This window comes from Pseudonaja textilis, chromosome 1 (genome assembly GCF_049901715.1).
Source record: "Pseudonaja textilis isolate UNSWEBS1 chromosome 1, rPseTex1.2, whole genome shotgun sequence".
NCBI lineage: Eukaryota > Metazoa > Chordata > Lepidosauria > Squamata > Elapidae > Pseudonaja > Pseudonaja textilis.
Window position 1 is genome coordinate 244,859,202 of NC_141990.1, and position 22,658 is coordinate 244,881,859.

The 22,658-nt window shown below is 36.9% G+C and overlaps 1 protein-coding gene across 1 annotated transcript in view; it reads right to left on the reverse strand.

Moving 5' to 3' along the window:
• SPON1 (spondin 1) overlaps positions 1 to 22,658 on the reverse strand; it is a 322,856-nt gene that overhangs the window by 282,000 nt on the left and 18,198 nt on the right. Inside the window, exon 3 of the mRNA XM_087921181.1 lies at positions 20,500 to 20,606. Within this exon, the coding sequence (XP_087777307.1) occupies positions 20,500 to 20,606 (107 nt within the window). The remainder of the gene's footprint in view (positions 1 to 20,499; positions 20,607 to 22,658) is intronic.

A 22,658-nucleotide genomic window follows, 5' to 3' on the forward strand; every position in this document is an offset into this window, starting at 1 on the left:
TTTTATAAATATGTTGAACAACACAGGTAGAAGTGTTGGTAGAACTACTTCAGATTAAGCTGAACACCAGCTGCATAATACATTGCCTACCTACCTACTCAAAAATGAATATCATTCAATTCAGTGTCTTTATTTCCAGGCAAGTGGGTAGGTGTCTAGAAATTGCAACTTAAATGTATCCAATAGCTGAAGCTGCATGAACTTTTCTGAAAACAGGCAGCATCCATGGATTGCAGAGACACTGCACTAATGTTAATTACTGTCAATCAGTGTCTGCTCGTGGAGTTCAGGTATAAATTACTATCAAATCACTTAGTTCTCGTGGAAAACAATTTGCCTAGTGTTTCAAAACATTCCAAATCAGATAGATGTATTTGTCTATGTGACAGCAGTTAAGGCGTCTATCCACTAAAACAACAAAACTGTGGAGCATTGCCATGTAAGCTAATATACAACACTAATGTTTGTGCTTATCCATTAAAAAAAAAGAATTCTTAATTGCTAGGCTTTATATTTGATGGTTATACTTTAATCTGTCTCTTGAGCTGATATATAACCAAACAAAATAACCAGTTAAAGTGAACACAGGATCATCTATGTCAGAGGTGGTATTTAGCAGGTTCTGACCAATTCTGGAGAACTGATAGCGGAAATTTTGAATAGTTCAGAGAACTGGCAAATATCACCTCTGACTGGAGATTTTACAGTATCCTTCCACTGCCACACCCACCAAGCCATGCCCACAGAACCAGTACTAAATTTTTTTGAATCCCACCACTGATCTATATGGTCCACTTTTTTCTCTCTTTCTTTAGACATAAATGGAAAAACAGTTCACATAATATACATCAGAATTCCCCAAACTTTCTGGCTTTGTGCATTGGTGGGGAAGGAGAGAGAATGGTTTTGTGTGAGTAATAGGTAAGTGTGCGCACACAGCTCTATTTGTGTGAGTGACAGGCATGCCTGCCAGCCATTCATGGAAATGGAGCATGTGTGCATGCTTACCCACTGCTAATGCATGTGGGGATGCACACCTGCTCACCCTCTTCTGCGGCCCAGTTCTGAACAGCTCAAGGCCCAATAGTGGGCCGCATCCTGGAGATTGGGGACCCCGATGTACATATTTCAAAAAGGAATAATTGTTATATTTACTAATTTAACTAATGGACTGCTAATCTTTGGTATAAACACGGTTACAGAGAACAGAATATAAGAAATGATGGATTTATCAGATATTGGATAGGTTCTTACATTGTACTTAGTTACAACATAGTTTATTACAGTTTGGTTTGGCATATTTTGTGAGCCCAGCCCTTATTTATGGCTTACCATTATCTGTGGCCTGATCCTGCAACAATTGTGTCTAAAAGTATAGCTTAGTGTAATATCTGATGGCTGCTTTCAGGTAGAACTATGACTTGTCAATACACGCCTGAGGAAACATATATTCCAATCTTCTCTTTCGTGTCAAAAGTCTTTTTCGAACAAGTGCCACTTATAATTTGTTTCAATATCCATGTGTAGCAAAAGGTACTATGTTCAATTCATAGTACACACCCATAAAGAATTATCTTAATAAACCAATTGATAGTTTTCTAAGTAACACATAGTTTCAACAAGCCTAACTCGTTACCTTACATAAAAAAGGAAAAAGAAAAACTGAACTTTGCAGCCTTGTGAGTTATTCCCATATCTTATTCTTATATTTCATATTTATATCTCTCATACCTTTCATCTCATATCCTTGGCATGCCTGCAAGAAACTTCTTTTTGCACTAGTTGCCACCATTTTTCTTTTTGGGAATATTAGCTTCCTTTCAGTCCCTCAAGCCATCATTCCATTAAGGAGGTTCCTCTGACCTATAAGCCAGGTATGAATTGTGGAACAAACAACACACTGTTTATATGCAAATTCAAAATTAACCTAAATAATCAACCAGTTTCCATAATATGATCTTAAGCATTTTCAAAGATCACACTATCGTTTTGAAGTCCCAAATCTCATTGATAGATAACCAGAGGAACTATGGAATGAAATTAAAAACGTCCTTCAGGATGAATGTAAAAAGAAACTGCCAAAGTTTAAGAAACAGAAGAAAGCAAATTGGATGTCATAACAAACTGGACTTTGATGTTGGAGAAAACTCCTAAGAATACTATAGGCATTCAAGAAAACAAACAAATAGATCATCAAACAAATCAATCCAAGGTTTTCATTCAAAATAAAAATGATAGACTTAAATTACATACTTTGGATGTATTATGCAAAATCCTAGGTCTCTGAAGAAGCTTCTTAATGCTGGGAAACACCAAAGGAGAAGTGGAAGACCAGCAGCACAGTGGATGAATTCAGTCACAGTTTGATGGGTGCACTGGTGGAAGACTTGAAGGATTCGGTTAGAGAGAGATTTTATGGAAAAAATCTCTCTGTGGTCAGTAACTATTTGTACAACTAGTAATTGGGAATAGCCCTGAACACCATCTACAATATAGATATTTTAAAATATCACTTCTACCTATTTCATATAGATATTCTCTCTTTTCCTATATACAAGAATTTTTATAAGAAAAAAAAAACCCCTTATATTGTTACCATTAGCTTTCTTTGTCCCAAAGGTGCCTTTTCAATAGGCAACTGGACTTTCTTGTTTTTCTTTGATGATGTTTTGCTTCTCATCCAAGAAGTTTCTTCAGCTCAGAGCTGAAGAAGCTTCTTGGATGAGAAGTGGAACATCATCAAAGAAAAACAAGAAAGTCCAGTTGCCTCTTGAAAAGGCACCTTTGGGACAACCATGACCTGGATGACTGAGAAGTAGCTTTCTTTCTTCCACCGACTATTCCAGATAAAGAAACTATTGGCTTCAAGAACATCTCCTTCTTGTATTCCAATATGTCACAGGTTACCACAAAGAAGAGGGAGTCAAGCTGTTCTCCAAAGCACCTGAGGATAGGACAAGAAGCAATGGATGGTAACTAATCAAGAAGAGAAGCAACTTAGAACTAAGGAGAAACTTCCTGACAGTTAGAACAATTAATCAGTGGAACAACTTGCCTCCAAAGGTTGTGAATGCTCCAACACTGGAAGTTTTTAAAAAGATGTTGGTTAGCCATTTCTCTGAAATGGAATAGGGTTTCCTGCCTAAGCAGGGGGTTGGACTAGAACTGTGGTTACCAACCAGTGGGCCGCAGACCACCAGTGGGCCACAAGAAAATTTTGATGGTCTGCAGAGAAATGTCACCCCCTAAGCACCCCCAAAGCAATTAATCCAGGCTGTGCGGGAACACAAGGCTGCGCTGCTCACATGGCCCGCAGGAGCACAAGGCTTGCATCACTTGCATTGCAAACAACATGAGGTAGTGAGGGCAGGGGGGAAAAGGGCAGAGAGGGGGAACTTGCCCCACTCACCCCACACACCTCGCCTGGCCACTGGGCTGCTTCTTTCTGCTTTTTTCTTCTTCCGCTTTTGGCTACATGCAAGGAAAGCAGCAAAGTCCTTCTTTCGCTCCCCCAAACTCCACCAGAAATGATTTTTTGGGACCCTGCAAGGCATCCTGCTCCAAGAGGCTGCGCTGGCAAAGACTCATTTCTGGTGGAGTTGGGGGGAGAAAAAGAAAGACCTCTGCTGCTTCTGCTGCTTTCCTTGCATGAAGTCAAAAGTCTCCCTCTCTCTCTCACTCATGGTATCCTGCAATTCCAAATAAAGTATGATTGATCGGTAGGAAAACGGGATGGGGGATTTTCCTGCAGACTGTTTTGGGGATTTTTCCAGGGTCTCTGTCTACAGAGACCCTGGAAAAATCCCCAAAAAGTCTTCAGGAAAATTCCCCACCCGTTTTCCTACCGACCAATTATTCTTTATTTAGGATCTCAGGATACTGCTAGCCCACCAAGCTTAGATCAGATCTCTCTCTCTCTCCCACCAACTTCAGCAAGCCACTGTCAGTCAAAATTCATATTGGTGATCTGCGGGATTTAAATTATGAGTTTAGTGGTCCCTGATGTCCAAAAGGTTGGTGACCCCTGCAATAGTATGTACGAATGACTTTAGGATACAGGAAAAAGCACTTCAGGTTAGATCACCAACATCCAAAAGGAATCTCAGTCCACAGAGGCATAGGGGATATGGAAAGGGTTCCAAAAGGGACCCTCTGTAATTTTGTGAAGAGCCAAAGGAAAGGAGGGGGAGCAAATATTTTGAGACTTTTAAGTGATGTTAGCTCTTTGAGCAATAAGACTAGCTCTACCTTAATTGTAAAGTTATATTAAGAGAATCTTTCAAGTTCTTTCTCCTTTTTTCCCCTTGATATACACTGCACCAAAGACAAATTCCTTGTGTGTCCAATCATACTTGGCCAATAAAGAATTCTATTCTATTATATCTCCCAGGATCATTCCCATGTACCAATACTCAGTGAGAGGGCCATCAGAATTTGGAGTGCACTTTACAGAAAAAAACTAGAAGCATATGGCTATCTTAAAACTACAGTTTTCTTTATTCAATTATTTATACTCCATTGAGTATTCAGGGCAACAAACCACAGTAAAATGCAAAATATTAAAAACTAAATACTGCTAATTCTAAAAATCAATTAATAATTAAAAGCCCAGCAAGCTTAAAGATTGATCTTTCTGTTTGTTTGCTTTTAATTTTTTTGCCCTTGCCTCTTTTATATTAAGATTCTATTTTACGTCATGGCCTTATCCATTTTACACTGTAACCCTACCTGTAACTTAATTGCAACCTTTTAGAAAATGATGAAGTGAAGTCCTTGGCACAACTGGATTATATTGTATAGGCTGAAGTTTAACAAAAATATCAAGTTTAATAAAATATCAAGTGTGGCAGCACATGGAAATGTTCAAAAAGGATTGCATGTATCCCAATTATAAAATATATGGCTATTTTCAATTTTCACTATCTGTAATGTATCAGAAAAAGTGTGCTGTCCAATACATCTCCATATGGCAAGAAAGCATAGAAGTATGACATATTGAAAATAGGCAACTATGGAAAACCATTTCAGATATTGACTAAAAATCAGTTTCCCATGTAAATATAAAGTATATTCCAAAAAGAATTTATGTTATCAATTACAAATATTAGGAAGGGTTTATTTAACAGAATACTTTAGGAAACTATTCATTTCAGATCTTGGGATCTTTCTCTTGTTAACTGAAAAGTGAAAGTTATTTTTCTCTATAGTATTGTGTTTTTTTATTAAATTATTATGCTGCCCATCTCTCCCACAAGGTGACTCTGGGATAGTATATTCAATCACATTAATAGCTTTCCCCCACTTTCAACTTTAGAATAGTACCCAAAAGTCATATCACATTTTCATGCAACTTTTAATCATCTCAAGGTATTTTTGTATTTGCCTTACCAATCCCTTTTTACACAGCTTGAGGGATTCCTATGGAGGTATTTGCAGGATTCAATACTTTGATCAAAATAATGAAAGTGAGTAGATCAGGTCTTTGTTATTCCTCTCTGAAAGGAATTCAGAGAATTCTGAAAAGAAGAGCAGTTGAAAGTACCCACAAGTACTCCATACATTTGGCCCTCATTAGGAGACTGCAAAATAATAGTTTTCAGCTGGTTTAGGGCTCTGAGAGATGAAGGAACAACAATCCTGCTAAAACCATGGTCAGTCTTTTAAATGACCACTGGGTTTGCTTACTTCCTTTAGCAGTCACTTTTGGAACTTGCTTGTTAATTGCTTTTCAGCTACTAGAACCTTTAGATCAATAAGTCTGAAAATACTGGGTGAGTTTCTTTCAATCGTTATTGAGGGAGATGCTTAACTGAAGTTTATAGATTTTTTAAAAAAGTTTTTTTTTTAATAAACACTAAAAAGGTGATTAAAATGTTTTAAAATCCAGATGGGTTTGAAATAAGATGTTGAAATTAATCATAAGAAATTCTTCCGAGGGAAAATGCTGTTGTTTCAAATTTTTAGGGGAAAAAATGATAGGATAAGACTTTGAAGGCTGTACACTAGAGAGAACCAGAAGGAATTAAATATTACAATTAAAGGAGAAAACACTTAAATTTGATCACTAACGTGGAATGGAAAAAAATACTTTAGGATTGGCCATACTGAAAGGTATTTGTGTAGAACAGTCCCAGAACTGTCTTGGAAATAAGGAAGGACCGGCGCGCAGTACTTCTGCCAGTGAAAATGGAGCTCAGGAGGGCCTTCTGAGCTCTGTTTTCTCTGGCAGAGGGTTGCAGGAGGCTGTGGCAGCCAAAAACAGAGCTCAGGATCCTGTTTTCGCTGGCAGAGTGCTATGGCCACCACAAATGCCCCTGACACAAGTGACGTTGAGTTGGCCATGCCCATCCTGGCCACGCCCCAGCCACTGGAGCTCAAACACAATCCTGATGCTCTACATGAAATTGAGTTTGACACCCCTGCTCATTCGTTGATTCACTGTATTTAAAATATGTTATAGAAGAAGAACAAATGTTCCTGACCAAGACTGAGATTGATCTGAAAGTGGATGTAAAAGCGACAGATTACAAAAATGATATGGGAAAATAGATACTACACTGGATATGTAAATGAAACTGGTTGATGTCTTGATAGTAGGGATACACAAATAACAAACCAAGAGATTTTTGATACCTTCCCTATGTTGAATTTACAAAAAAGGGTTGTTAAAGTTGTAAGGAAAGAGAAAAGAAAAGAGGAAAAGAAATCTAAATCCTAGAACCATGAGAGCATGAGACATTTTCCCTGGCATGTGAGAGGTCACCTGGAAGAGCCCCACTGCGCATGTGCTGCCGCCCGACAGCTGATTGTCGGGTATCTGGCATGCATGCGCAGGGTGTGGAGGAGAGGTACAGGGGAGATACATGCGCATGCACAGGGATGCGCAACACTGAGGGGGATCACACATGCATGTGCAGACATGTGGCACACAAGGGGGGTCATGCGTACATGTGCAGGGGATGTGAGGAGGCAGCACATATTGCCTTCTGGGTGTTGCCATGTGCATGTGCGCAAGCAAGTGCACACGCAATTATCTGTACGGGAGCCAAAAAAGCTCCCGTACAGATAATTGTGTGTGCGCTTGCTTGATGCTCTACATGAAATCGAAACCACTGTCCTAGAACATTATTTGAGGAAAGGATTAGAGGACATGTTTGTTAAACGGAAAGAAATATAAAGGAATGAATGAGATTTAAATAGCTATGTATTATGAGTTAGAGTTGATAGACTTGATGGGCTTTTGCTGACCAGGGCTGAATGATGAGATTTTAAGGATTTGTTTATAGATAAGACATGAAATATGGGAAGAAGATATCATTGGTTATATTTTAAGAGAATGTAATGTTAATGGAAATATTTATACTTGTGATGTTATTTATACTTTTCCTTTTTTTTAACTTATAACTGTTTATCTTTTTAATTGTAATTTAATGTAATACAATTACTGTAAAAAGCAATGACAGCAGCATTATTCTCAGGTTCCACTTGTTTATATACCAAGGTGTACAATGACATAGTGCAGCTTGTGTTGTATTGCTTTTAGAATTTCTCCCTCTAGACCCTGCTTCACTTTCTTTCGGTGAGTATGAGAGGATTATTTTGAGGGAAAACAGGGACATTTCTGTCTTTACTCTTTTACATATTCTCATCAGTCCCGAGTGGCAAAATCAGCTTCATAATTTCATCCTCTGGAAAAGAAGGGCATCACTGGATATGTTATATAATGGGCTGGGAACCAGTTACAGAGGGAAAAAAACATTAAAGCTTTACATTGTAAGGACTTTCAGACAGCAAGGGAATAGGCAGTACAGTTCATCAAAGATCAGCCGTAGGACACATACTAATCAATATTTCATTAGAGACACAGGGGAGTGAAATAGAAGCATGCTGCTGACATCTCCTGATTACATCAAGAGAGGAAACACTGTTAATACAGGGAAGAATTGGGATTCTATGTGGGACAAACTGAACAACTAAATCATCTAGAAAAATCAGAAATGGAAATGGGCCATGCAGAATAGGACATCAGTGGGCCACAAACTTTTTTTCAGAACTTATTTTACAGAGCTAAATAAGTGCAAGAAATTTAAATCTTAACTGACCCTGCAGGAGAATGAAGCTATATTATCATGGAAGGGCTAAAATTTGACAGTATTTGTGCAGAAAAACAGCCATCTAAATTTGCCAGAAAGATCACAATGCCTCTAAATGTATGAATGATTATGGTGAAATCTTTTTATTCAGGCTTCCTAATAGAATGGTCTCTACCCGATATCTATCTCCCAGTGGTTCTCAACTTTTTCTTCACCAAGGACCTTCTTTAAATAGCTTTTATGGCCATGGACAATGGCCACAGACCTTCACAGCTTAACTCAAGATTCAAATCATAACATTTCTTCACGTCTCCGTGGACCTCCTGTAACAACATCACCGCACCCCAGGAATCCACAGTCCACAGGTTGAGAACCACTCTATTTATGATTTTGCATGATACTTTGTTACTATATTATTGTGGCTTAGGTGAGCCACTTATATGAGAATAGTAGATAGCTGCATTGGGGGTGGGGGGAATGTCCCAGCTGCTGTGGTTTGAAATTTGTTTAAAAATTATGCAGAGATCTTCACAACTAAAAGAGGCTGAAAAAGGACCGAAAGCTATTTTCTATATATTTTTCTGATCTCAGACAATTTTTGGTTGAATATTTATTTTAAAATATCAGTAACTATAATGAGAGAAAAAAACAAGAACACTGGAACAAAAAAAGAAGCTACATTATACCAAATCAAGTTAGTATTCCATCTAGCCAAATATTGTCTATACTGTCAGGCAGTGTTTCTCCTATAATCAAATGAATATTTTTCTAGCATTTCTTGCAATTTATGAATTTAGCTTGGGACATCTTGTATAAGAAGTATATGCTCTCTCATTGAATTACTATCATTCATTAGAGATCCAAAACCCTGGTGGCATTGGCCAACCCTGTTTTCTTTAGAAGACCATCACACTGCAATTTCTGTATGTTTCTGGAGATCTGTTTTCAGAGTAATTCTTATAATGCTGCTTGTTTCCACAATTATGTTACTGAAATAACATTCTCCATTTTCAGATCTTTTTGACCATTAACAAGCAAAGAACCTTTAATCCCATGAAAAATGGGGCAGCAAAACTGAGCATGCTAAAAAAAGGAATAAAAACGCTTTTCAGCTTTTGTACACAGATGCATGAACAGCTGGGCTTTTTAAAAGATCAAGACCTCTTTGATTTATGATTAATGATGGGTGACCAGATCCCATGAGCTCCAGAATATCTAAAAGCAAATCACACTGCAAAAAAGGCCACCAAATATTCCTACAGATTGTAGATCAGGTTTCAAACATAGTCATCAAGCTCACATGGATATGCAAACTTTGTGAAATTCTAAAACTCATAATTTTTTAGGCCATAACTCAAAAAGCTTTAGTATGTCTCCCTTTGGACTATTGGTTAGAAACTGGTGTTATGGTACCGGTTAGGCCAGATTCAGACAAACCGTGCAAATGTGCAAAATTCAATTCTAACTTTTAGAAAATAAAACTATGTGGCATGCTTACATTTCACACCTTTCCTACACTTCCAGTTTTAATGTTAATCTGTACTCAGCAGCAGACACAGAACTTTTAAAACATGCTCCTAGTCTTTGCATCTCTATAACCACCATTCTATCAGGAGCAGCAGCAGCAGCAGCAAACAGCAGAAAAATGCAGAAAAGAGAAGAGGGGAAAAGTTTTGAACTCAAGCATAAAAAACCCCTACAACCTATCTTGTCCCATATCTTGTCCCAAATCTTGTCCCAAGCATCATCCATTTTCTCAGGACAATGGAAGGAGACTTATTAGCATGAAATGAATGCTGAGATAATCAGTTATACTATTAAGGTAAAACTTTGTTATACTATTAAGGTAAAGCTTTGGAGAATCCCAAACAATGGGTCTTATCACATTGAACAAGAAAATTTATTTACATTATCACATTGAACAAGAAAATTTATTTATAAAAATGGGGAGATGGTAGTCCATTCTACACACTTTACAACTTTGAGGAAGGCTGTATTAATGCTATGATACCCATGCCAATATTGAAACAGCTGCCTTGAAATACTGTCTCAGAGTTGCATGGCTGCAGCTAAACATGCCAGGTGGAGTTAGCCTACCAGTTCCTTAAAAAAGATTCCTATAGAAAACTGCTTGCAAAATAATGGCAACCTACCATGGCTTAAGTTTAATGCATCATTTATAGACACTCACTTTTCATCTAGTGAAAAGAGCGACAGGGCAATGGCAATGCAACACTAAATAGCAGAGAAGTGGGCACTTAAATCTTTAATGAATGCAGAGATTAGAGCCAGGTGTTAATTCCAGGAAGAGCCTTTACCAGAGGGTTTGCAGGTGGGAAGGATAATTCCTTCTGTTTTATGCCAAAAAGATATGAATTTAGCTACTCAAAAACTTTTAAAATATTTAACTGCCAATTAAAATGCTGAATTCAGCTTCTTACCAGAATAATAAAACTAATTAAATGGCTTAATAATTATCCCTCCACTGAGATCCATGAGCCGTTTGGAAATATTTAAAAAAATTGTCTTTTCTGCCAACTCTCATCTAAGTTCTATGGTTGCAAAGTCAACTGAGTTGAGTTGTGGGAGTGGGAGGCAGAAAATGCAGTTAGGCCTGAAGGCCAGGTCCTTGTGAAAATGTCCTTTTCTTGCCATTGCTGAGAACTTAATTGGATATTACCACCAATAGGATATTAATGGTAGAAATGCACTCAACTGTGGCAAGAAAGAAATAAACCAATTTTATTGCAATGCAGAAATTATCATTAAGTTACTTAGAAAATGAACTCCATTACTTTGTGCTTGCCATGTGATAAGTTAGTTCAAAACTTTTCCTACTCTTCTCAGCTCACCACTGGACCCGAATTCACAAAGCATGGGTTTCAAATGTTACCATCTCATATCTTTGTGTTGTTTTACAACTGTTCCATGTCTTGTTAGGCCTAAATCTCTTCATATTTAATAATTGTATTGCTTAACTTTCTCCATGGTTCCCTATCACTCCATGGTTCCCTGTCACTTGTTCAAGGGACATAATGTAATTTCCACTTATTTATACCCCAGTCTAAGCCCTCATCCTGTAGAAATCTTGCAATAAAATAGATCTAATTTTGCTTCAGGTCTAAACTGAATGTGCTTGGCATGTTCCAATTTTTGTTGATCTATCCCCTCAGTGGAGCCCTTCCTCCCACCTCCCCTTTCTATAGGAAGGCAGAATTTAAGAGCCATGCCCGATTTGAAAAAAAAAAGTTGGAATAAAACAAGGGCTCCACCACTGGGTTTGGTTGAAGCACCATATCTGGACTTCAGAGATAGCAACCTTAAGTCCAAGGTGAACAATATAGCCATATTTTTTGAGATCCTTGGTCTAACTTGCAAACAAGCCATTCCAATTGCTAGCAAGAATGAAGTACCCCTTCCCCAGCAGCCCTATATATGGTAGGGGGTGGGGAGAGGGAAGTGTAAAAAGAAAGGGAAAGAAAGAGAAAAAAATAATGCTGTGGATTGGTTGCCCATTTGATCTTGCCTCTATGCTCACCAATCAATTGGGGGCCACCTATCATGTTCAAAAAACAGTAGTCTCCTTAGGAAAACCCACTCTGTTCAAGCCAGATTTAAAGAAAATATGGGGAACAGAAAATAATATTTGCTGTTCAGGACTGAACAATGCAGTCCTTAGTCATTTCTGAACATGATCGTTTGCTTGCAGAAGTCTTATTACTCAACTAAGTAACATAATCAGTACAAGGGAATCATCTGCAGGCAAACAACTAAGCTCAGAGATCAGCAAAGCTCCGCAAGTATAAGAAAATGTCAAGGTTTTTTTGCTATGGCCAATCAACCTTTAGGATACTAGAGCATTAGGAAAAGACACCAACATCTCCTAGCTTCAGTTCTTTTCACAATGACAAAAGTCAGCCAGTTTGGTCTAATAGTTGAGATATATTAACTATTATAGTTAAGGTAAGGTATGCACATTGGTGTGTGCATAAGCTCACCAACCTGCCTATCGTCCCTGTCTTCATGGTCCCTTTTATTCATATCTATTTCATGTATTAATAATCATGTTTATACTTATATATATTATCAAATGCATGCTTGACAAAATACATAAATAAAATAAAAGAAATGAATAAAATAAAAAATAAATAAAATAAATACCAGTCTGGAAATCAGAAAACTGAGTTCTAGTCCCATCTTGGACATGAAAACCTGTGGGTGGCTTTGGGCCAGTTGCTCTCACTCATCCTAACTCATCTCACAGGAATGTTGTTATAGGGAAAAATAGGAAAGATAATAGTAGATTTGTTTGCAACCTTGAATTATTTATAAAAATAATAAAGTCACAATAACAGAACTTTAGAAAACAGTAGATTTCAATTTTATACATTATTATCCCTTTACTTCCCCCCTAGTACACTGATTTCTATGCCACATACTCTATAGACTGAATAAATCTTATTCTACATTGTTTAAAAGTGACAGATATGCACCTATCAACTAGCATACAAAATAATGCAAATTGCTTCTCTCTTTTTTCTCCTTTTTATGATGTGTTTCTTGACATGACACATGTATAATGCCATTTTCTCCCTAGTCACATTTGTTTGGCAAATCTAAACACTGCAGAGAAAATTTTGGCATCATATTAAGTAACTTTCAGTAATGGGCTGATATTATTTATTCTATAATCCGAAAGAAATATATTGAGTAGCTTTCCTACTGAATCCAAGCCTGAATACATATGTACAGAAGGCATTCTTCAGCCTAATTACCAATATTAATGTTTTTTTCAATATTTTCCTAACTTTAGAGAAGGAAAGTGAAAATGGAACTTATTATCATTTCTTCATATATACCTATCATGAATACAAAGCCAGACTTCTGCCAAAAATTACAGCTGAGGTTACCTTTGATGTTAAATGATAGGTAGAATAATTTGTCTTCCTCTGATGTCACTAAGATCAGCAATTTAACATCTACCATCAAACCTCCATATCAGTGATTGTGGCCCATGACAACTATTGTAGTCAAGTGTGGGGAATCACATTCATGATTATTCAATAATACTTTCAAAAAGCAAGAAGGCGGTGAGAACAAGATTAACTGAAGTTTGGAACATAAAATATATTAACTGCATGTCTAATATGCTCAGAATGCATTTATATTCTGTCCTACCTGGAAAAAGAAATTATGAATAGGAGACAATGAAATTATTTTTGTCATCTGCTACTCTTGTGGCTCTCCAAAAATAGTTAGTGATATATATTTTCTAAAGTGCTTAAGAACACGTCACAGAATTGTTTATAATGATAAATATGTAAGAATAATAATCTTTTTCCAATCTCCCCAACTCCACATTATTAACTGTGGATAATATTGCTATCATCAACTACACATCTATTTTTCACAGAAAAGCTATGGTGAAAATTTCAGCAAACATTACATGCTTTGCCTTGCTATCACGATTTGTGAAATGCTGAAATGATCCAGATTTTTTTTCAAAACCATCACAGGCATAATAAAAATTACTGTGATATATTTTATAGAATCATTATCTGGTGGACCGACTGCATCTTCAATGTGCAAAAAAAGAAAAGAAACAAAAAAGAACTTTATTTTATCCCTCATAGTCTTCATGTGATTGAGTTAATCATTAGTGCATTTTATCAGCCTCAGGCAATATTAAAATACAGCAGAAAATATTGGGTGTTTGTAGGAAGGAAACCACAATGATAAAGGAGAGGTGTCACCACCCCTTTTTATATGTGGCTAGATCCAAACTTCCATGAACAGAAGTGTTATTTCCAGTTTTACACTCCATTAAGAAGTAGCAAGAGAGGAACCAGGTCACATACAATTTATAGCAAAATGAAAATGATAGGTAATTTTACACAAACTGCAGACTATTCCCTCATTGAACCCAAGTATGAAGCTTGGATTTTAAAAAATCTGAAGGGCAGTCAAAAGAGGAAAAGGTTATTCTGATTGAACCGAGAGATATGCTTTGTTAATCATATTTTTTTTTAATGTTATTTCATGAAAAGTAAAGAAGAAACCTGAACATTAATTGAATCTATAAAATTGCTAGGTATTTGGGCATGTTAAGTAGATTTCTGGAAAAAAAACTTTGGCCAATCAGCTTTATTATTACTTCTTGGTCAATATTCTAATTCAATCAAAATTGTATTTTTCCAGCTAATGGGCCAAACAAGATTAAGTCAATAATTTATTTGTTTTTTGCTTTTTCCATAATGACATTATCCTTCAGGGATATCTTTTTTTGCTTTCTATTGGCCAAATCCAGACAAAATGTGGTCCAGCCATTTTTGCTGTTGTAACAACAGTCTATTAAGACCAATTATCAGATTCTCATTTAACCAGCTACAGCTTTTTGACAAGCCTGCATTCTTAGCCAAACAAAATGAATATACGAAAATCTCAACAGTTTGTCTTTTCTTTACAAGTTTGTCAAAAAAAAGTAATATAAAAATATTTCATTTGAGGAAAACTTAATACTCCCAGTAAGATATGATGCTTGATGCTCCCAGTAAGGCTATTTTTTCTAGATATGGCTGTAACTTATTCCTGTTCGAAAAGGTCACACTCCTTACCCCTCACCCTTTATTGAGACTAAACAAAATAAAATAGAAAGTTTATCAAGGAATATGCTATAAACTAAAGCAAAGACAAGTAATTAGCAGTAAAGTCTCAGCCAATGGAGTTCAAGAAAATGAAAGGCAGAGATTTGTGGTACTACATAGTAGAGTTATTCATATGTATATATATATATATATATGTGGATCTTTGGTTGTTCGGGTTTTCATCCAGCGTAAGATTCGAGTATCTAGGCACGTTTCGATGAAGTCTCATTCATCATCTTCAGGCTTCTGTCTCCGGCTCTGTGCTTCTCAGAGTGATGTGAGAGCACAGAGCTGGAGACAGAAGCCTGAAGATGATGAATGAGACTTCATCAAACGCGTGCTCAGATACTTCAATCTTACGCGTGAAAAACCCAACAACCAAAGATCCACATACAAATACCCGAGAACCTCAGAAAACAAATATATATATCTCATTGGTAGGGGTTTGGCTGTGTTCTGATTGGTTGGGGGTTAGCCGTGTTCTGATTGGTTGGAGGCGTGTTCTGTTCAGGTGGGGCTTGGTTGTGCTCAGGTTAGTCTTAGTTGCTGGGGGATTTGAGCTGGTGAGTTGTGATCTTGCTGTTTGGCTTCTAGTTCGTGGTCCTGCTGCATCTTCATAGTGGGTGTCGGTTTGCTTCATGTATGGCTCAGAGGGGTTTGAAGTGGGTAGTGATGCAGCTGCAGTGCAGCTTCTGGTCCATGGTCGTGTCTCATTTTCTGAATGGGTGGGAGTCTGTTTTCTATATGGAAGTGTGGTGGTGGCTTCTTGTGTGGCTCTCATGGGTGTGGGTCTGGTGTCCTTCTTCATGTTAGGTACTCGTCTGTTCATGAGGGCGGGTTTCCAAATGGCTGGAAGGCGGGAGGTGTCATCTCGTTTGTTCATGCTGTGTGGGCGTTTTTCTATCTCTATGGCTTCTCTGATTATTCTGCTGTTGAAGTGTTCGGTTTTGGCGATAGTTCTGGTATTTTTAAAATCAATTTCATGTCCTGTGGCTTTGAGGTGTTGGACCAGCATAATAATCCTACCAGCAGACAAGGGCAACGCGACAGTGGTTATGAACACATCTGACTACCAAACCAAGCTAACCAACCTACTCCAAGACCCCACATACAAACCCCTAAAGACAGACCCCACCACCTACCTAGAAAAAACTACCAAATCCAAAATAAAAGCCTCCCCCATCAGTGAAGAAATCCAGCAAGGAATCATACCCAGAGAAAAATCATCCAGATGCCCCAAGCTTTATGGTCTCCCCAAAATACACAAAGAAGGAACCCCACTCAGACCAATAGTCAGCTCCATAGGCTCACCTCTACAAAACCTGGCCAAATTCCTCGCCAAACAACTACAACCCTATGCAGAATCCATCAACTCACATGTAAGAAACTCATTCCAGTTCATCGAGATCATAAAGAAACAAAACTTACAACCTAGCGACCTACTAGTAAGCTTCGATGTCATATCCCTCTTCACCCAAGTGCCAATAAAAGAAGCCTTGAGAGCCATCCAAAACAAATACAACCCCCCAAGCACATCCTAGATCTAACCAACCACTGCCTATCCAATACATACTTCACCTACAATGGACAAAAATACAAACAAATAGAAGGAGCACCCATGGGATCACCCCTCTCACCTGTCATCGCAAACCTCTACATGGAACACTTTGAAACACAAGCTCTAGAAAAATACGACCACAAACCCAAACTCTGGCTCAGATACGTAGATGACACCTTCATAATCTGGCCACACGGGAAAGAAAAACTGAACAACTTCCTCACATACCTCAACAGCCTACACCCCAAAATACAATTCACCATGGAAACAGAAGCCAACAATCAACTTCCCTTCCTAGATGTCTTGGTATACAAAAGATCCAATGGCTCCCTAGGACACACCATCTACCAGAAGAAAACACATACTAACCGCTATCTACATGCACTCTCACACCACCACCCAGCACAGATCAATTCCGTAGCCAAGACACTCATCTCTAGAACAAAATGCTTAGCTGATGAACAACACCAAAAACCCGAACTACACACTCTCACCAACGTACTTACAGCCAATGGATTCCAAAGAAAGAAGATTACCCACCTAATCCAAAAAGAAACCCCAACCAAAATCCAAGACAGAGAACAAGAAAACGACAAAGCCCTCCTCCCATATATAAAAGGCACTACAGACAAAATTAGCAAGATCCTCCAAAAACACAACATCAAAACAGCATTCTGCACAAACAGAAAAATATCCACCATCCTAAGAAACCCCAAAGACAAAATCGAATTAGAAAACCAAGGAGTATACGAAATCCCCTGCACTGCCTGCCCTACCACATACATTGGACAAACTAACAGAAGAATAAGTGCACGCATTGAAGAACATAAGAACTCAATCAAAAAGAAGAAACGACCTCTTCCCTGGTCCAACACCTCAAAGCCACAGGACATGAAATTGACTTTGGCCAATCAGCTTTATTATTACTTCTTGGTCAATATTCTAATTCAATCAAAATTGTATTTTTCCAGCTAATGGGCCAAACAAGATTAAGTCAATAATTTATTTGTTTTTGCTTTTTCCATAATGACATTATCCTTCAGGGATATCTTTTTGCTTTCTATTGGCCAAAATCCAGACAAAATGTGGTCCAGCCATTTTTGCTGTTGTAACAAACAAGTCTATTAAGACCAATTATCAGATTCTCATTTAACCAGCTACAGCTTTTTGACAAGCCTGCATTCTTAGCCAAACAAAATGAATATACGAAAATCTCAACAGTTTGTCTTTTCTTTACAAGTTTGTCAAAAAAAGTAATATAAAATATTTCATTTGAGGAAAACTTGATGCCCCAGTAAGATATGCATGCTTGACCATGAACTTAGAAGCCAAACAGCAAGATCACAACTCACCAGCTCAAATCCCCAGCAACTAAGACTAACCTGAGCACAACCAAGCCCCCACCTGAACAGAACACGCTCAACCAATCAGAACACGGCTAACCCCCAACCAATCAGAACACAGTCAAACCCCTACCAATGAGAACACACCCCCACCCAATCAGAACACAGCCAAGCCCCCACCCAATCAAGTCCCACACCCACTGGCAGTTAAAAGGAGGAAGCAGCTGCAATCTCACATTACTCTGAGAAGCACAGAGCCGGAGACAGAAGCCTGAAGATGATGAATGAGACTTCATCGAAACGCTGCCTAGATACTTCGAATCTTACGCGGGAGAAAACCCAACAACCAAAGATCCATATATATATATATATATATATATATATATATATATATATATATATATATATATTCTGTTATATATATATATAACAAGTTTTATTGGTTTTTAAAGACAAACAAAAACAAACAAAACATAAAAACATCCAACTTTCTTTCATAAATGTACAAGCAGTGTGTCGGTTGGTTTACAAATTTTTTGTGCATCCATTGCATAGTCTCAATTACAGTTACATTGCATAATAACTCATATTATCAATCAAAAATTGAATACCCTAGTATCACTATTAAACAATCATTTGACTATAATTTTGTTCATTCATACTTTGCGAGATAACTATAATTTACTTAGTTTATTTTATAACAATTCATATAATCCTCCCAAATCTATCCTAAAAACATTTTATAGATATGATAACAAAAAAAAGAAGTACATCTTTATATATATTTATTATTTTCTAAGAGTCTACATATTTCATTACTGTATTTTATTGTCTAACCATTGATAGAATAGATCCCAAATTTTATAAAATTGTTTATCCTCTTGTTCTCTCATTTCAAATGTCAATCTACTCATTTCAGCACATTCCAATATTTTCTTAATAATTTCCTCCTGTAATGGTATTTTCTCATTTTTCCAATTTTTAGCAAATACAATCCTAGCTGCTGTTAATACATTTACAATCAAATATTTTAAATCTTTACTGTATATATCAGGTTAAATTTTACCAGAATTTTACCAGAGTTATTCCTTGATTAACCCATCTATCTCTGCTTTCCAGTTCTTTTTTCTAAAACACTCAGAAGAACCTTTTGGGGTGGGGTGGGGGGAATAATATTTGAATCCTATGTTTTACCTGCAGGGGAAAAAATTATCTCCAGTTGGAGCCTAATCCACAGGTTCTCTCTACCCCCAATGTGTTTTTTCCCTGCTAAATTAGCAGGCACAATTAATTAATTAATATTCAATTAATTATAACAAATTATAATTAACAATTATTCATTAATAATACTTAATAATTAATTCATTAAGAATAATACAAGGAAGAATATAAATCAGATTGAAAGGGAGGAAGGAATGAAAAGTAGAAAATAATGTATCCATATTTCCTTTTTTGGGGATTCCTTTCTAATTTCCAGCAATGATATTGCCCATTCCCCATTTTTATTTTAACAAAAAACAAAGTCTTTCTAAAGCAAATTCTGTTACCTATTATTAATGAAACCAGACAGACCAAAAGGATATTAACACCAAAGTCACAGAGCTAACCCTGATTTGAGAAGTTCATTTACTTTGCATTTTATCTTTTTCTTTGTATTTTGAATAAAATTACTAATTTCCATCTAGCTAAAATTAATTAGAATCTTCCTGTATTCCTGGTACTTCCCAAAGGAGTAATATGCGTACTTTGATCCTATGGGTTTTATGTCTGTCAACAAAGACTATTTTAATAGAAGAGATGGTAATATGTGGCTTCCATTCACCCAAATATACTTTTGGCCATTAAGGATTAATTAATAATTGTATTGTATATTAAGATATTATCCATGAATCAAGTTCTTGCCTCTAACTACTAATATTAAGGTCAATAATTAATACTACATTCTTTAATGCTTGATTTGCAACTTCAGTTAAGTACATATTGCTTTTAGTCAGTGACTAAAAAAACCCCTAAATATTAATTTGATCAAAACTTTGTGAGAACAGCTGATTAGCAGTATTACTGTACTGTAATGATTCAATTTTCTACTTTCTGCATCTGAAATCCACTAGAAGTGAGACATGAAGAGTATCCTCGCTTATTCTGTCCAGAAGGAAATCGTTTTTGCTGCTATGCAAAATCTTTTTGGGGGTTTTGCTTAGACTTGGCATCATTAGGAAACCTAGCACAGTATCACAATTGTTTTCTGAGAAATCTCTAAGATTTGTAAGAGCAGTCATATCTGAGTTCATTAAATACAGATCTTGTGTATTTACTTGGAAGCAAGTCACACTGAAATAATTCAGACTTACTTCCAAAAGATGATAGCTGGATATCTCCTGCAGAGATTTTGTTAATCTCACCAAGATCAAATGAGAGTTGCTAGTCTAGACATTGGAACGTACAGGAAAAAAACATAATGGTGTCAAGAAAATATTTGAACTGGACTTGGAATTGCTGAGTGTCAAGGGCAACCTCCAAATTCTTTGTTTGACAAAATAGTTAAGGCTGCAAAATGTATACCTTAGTTGGGCTCAACAATCCCACTAATTTCAATGGGAGTGATTTCAAAGTAAACAGGCAAAAGATAGCATTACAAATGTAAGAATATAACAGCATCTTGTTGAATTCTACAGCCTACTTACAACTCTTTTCTCACATTAATCTGACTTGATTAAAGCTATAATAGTTATTTCATTGTTACAGTGACAATTTAAGATATGGGTAATCTATATAAAGAAAGGTATGGCTCTTGTTTCCAAGCCAGAGGTCATCTTTTAGTTCATATCTCTAAATCAATAGTTCAAAAGACTGTTCCTCACCTGGAAAGTACCAGCATGGTCTTCTTCTTTGTCTCCTTCTTTGCCTTCTTTCAAAGCAATCAATGTGAATCCACGAAAATAGGCTGGTGTAGCTGCAGATAATGTTACTGCAAGAGGGAAGGAAGAAAAACACCACATTTGAAATCCATAAAGTTGTTTTCTCTTTTTTTTAAAACTCAAATCTTGGTTACTGATCATTCCAGAATCTTAAACATGGAGTCTTCAATGGATTTTTCTAAAATTGAAAAAGGAAGCCATGCCATCAGAGAATACTTTTAGTCTAAATAGATGTTATGATCAACTCTTTGCAAATACTGTGGCCCTGGAAAATGCTTCAGGTTGCCTCTTTTTTATAAACTAAAAAAAGAAGAGTAGTAGTCTGTTTGGCAGAAAGCAAGCCTCATCTTTTAAAAGAGACATCCAATATAAATTGAACAGATGCCTGCTTTCCTAACTGGATTTCCCTTCAAAGATGTTCCCTCAATTCTCCTAAGTAAATTTGATGAAATGCAAGGAACAACTGGACATTGTTTTATTAATAATATTACTTTGGATGGCAGAGACACTTGAGTGCACCCCTTTTCATGCAAGTACACTTCTAGACAAGCCACATGTCACTAAGATCACTTCCATCAATATATTTTCAAACTTGTCTAACATTCTTCCTCACTACGATTTGGTTATTCTCTAGTAGAAAATATACTGAAGTGGGAAATGAACAGAAATATGATGAACATTTAAGTTTTCTTATGAGAGAGCTCAAAATGGCCATTATCCACAAAATCAATGCCAAGAAACAAAAGACATTAAAGATGAGCAGGGCCTTCAGATTTGATCTCAAAAAGTTTTTCCAAAGCCCATGGAAAGAAGGAAGAAAGCTGCATCTGTCTCTGCGGTCTAAGGCTAAATAGATGAGACAGAATGTTCATACAAAGATTGAGAAAAGTTTCACTTAGAATCCAATGCCACTTCTCCAATTTTAGCCTAGCCCAGAAGTAGGCCCCATTAAGTTCAACAGAAGGTATTTCCCAGGGAAAAGAGCATAAAACTATAATCTCAGCGGCATCCTCTGCCATATACTTTATCACTCAAGTTATGAGGGGTTTTTTTAAAAAAAGAAAACAGTGCTTATTGAAAGTAAACATTCTCTTAATTGCCTTGTACTTCCTGCTGCCAGCAGTTCTGGCAGCTGAAGAAATAGGCTGCCACCTTCAAGCACTTATCCACTGAATTAAAATTAGTCTACATGAATCATCTAACCAAATATGAATAAAGATATCACAAAGTACAAAAAAAGAAACACATTTTGTTAGAATTAACTTCTGATTTTAGTTATAAAAAGGCACCAACATTTCACTTGCACCATTACCATTTTCTCAAAGAATGCTCAGTTCACATCATACTATGACACACACAGTGTGGCTTGTTTGGTTATGGGTTAGCATGTTGTACAAATCTATCAAATTTGCCTTAATATATTTGATAAAAACTATTGAGTCTGTAATTTTAAAAGAACTGTGATTTATATACTCACCCATAGCTGGATAAGGAATTGCACCTGAATATAGTCAGTTCTAATCCAACTTTCCAACTATTACACCTCAATGACTCAACCACAATAGCTCTAGCCCACTCAGTGACAATCCGAGGTGCTAAAGTTCACAATCTTATCTTCTCCTTCTTTAAGCATTTTGCAATATTGCCAAAGTTTCATAAATTAATAATAGTCAAGGACTCCTGTTTGAAGGTTGAGAATTCTGCTTTGCTTAGCATTACACTAATTTGGGAATCAATTGTCTTGGGAATGCAACATCACATATGCCCTAGATGGTTAGATTGCACATGTGTTGATAAATAGCTTGAAAGAAGATGGATCTTCCTAGCCCAAACAACTAGTGGTATTACCACAATCAGAAGAAATATATTGCACATTTTCATTGCTGTGATTGCTGCTATAGCAATAACTATAAGCAGCAGTGGGCTTCAAAATTTTTAGCAATGGGTTCTCTGCCCAGGTGCTATGTGGGTGTGGCTATAGTGAGCGTGGTCTAGTTGGCCTCCTGCACCACAGTGGTGGTGGTGGGGGGGGCATTTTTGCACTCCCTGGGCTATGGAGGCCTTTTTTTTGAGCCTTCAGGAGGGCAAAAACGGCCTCCCTG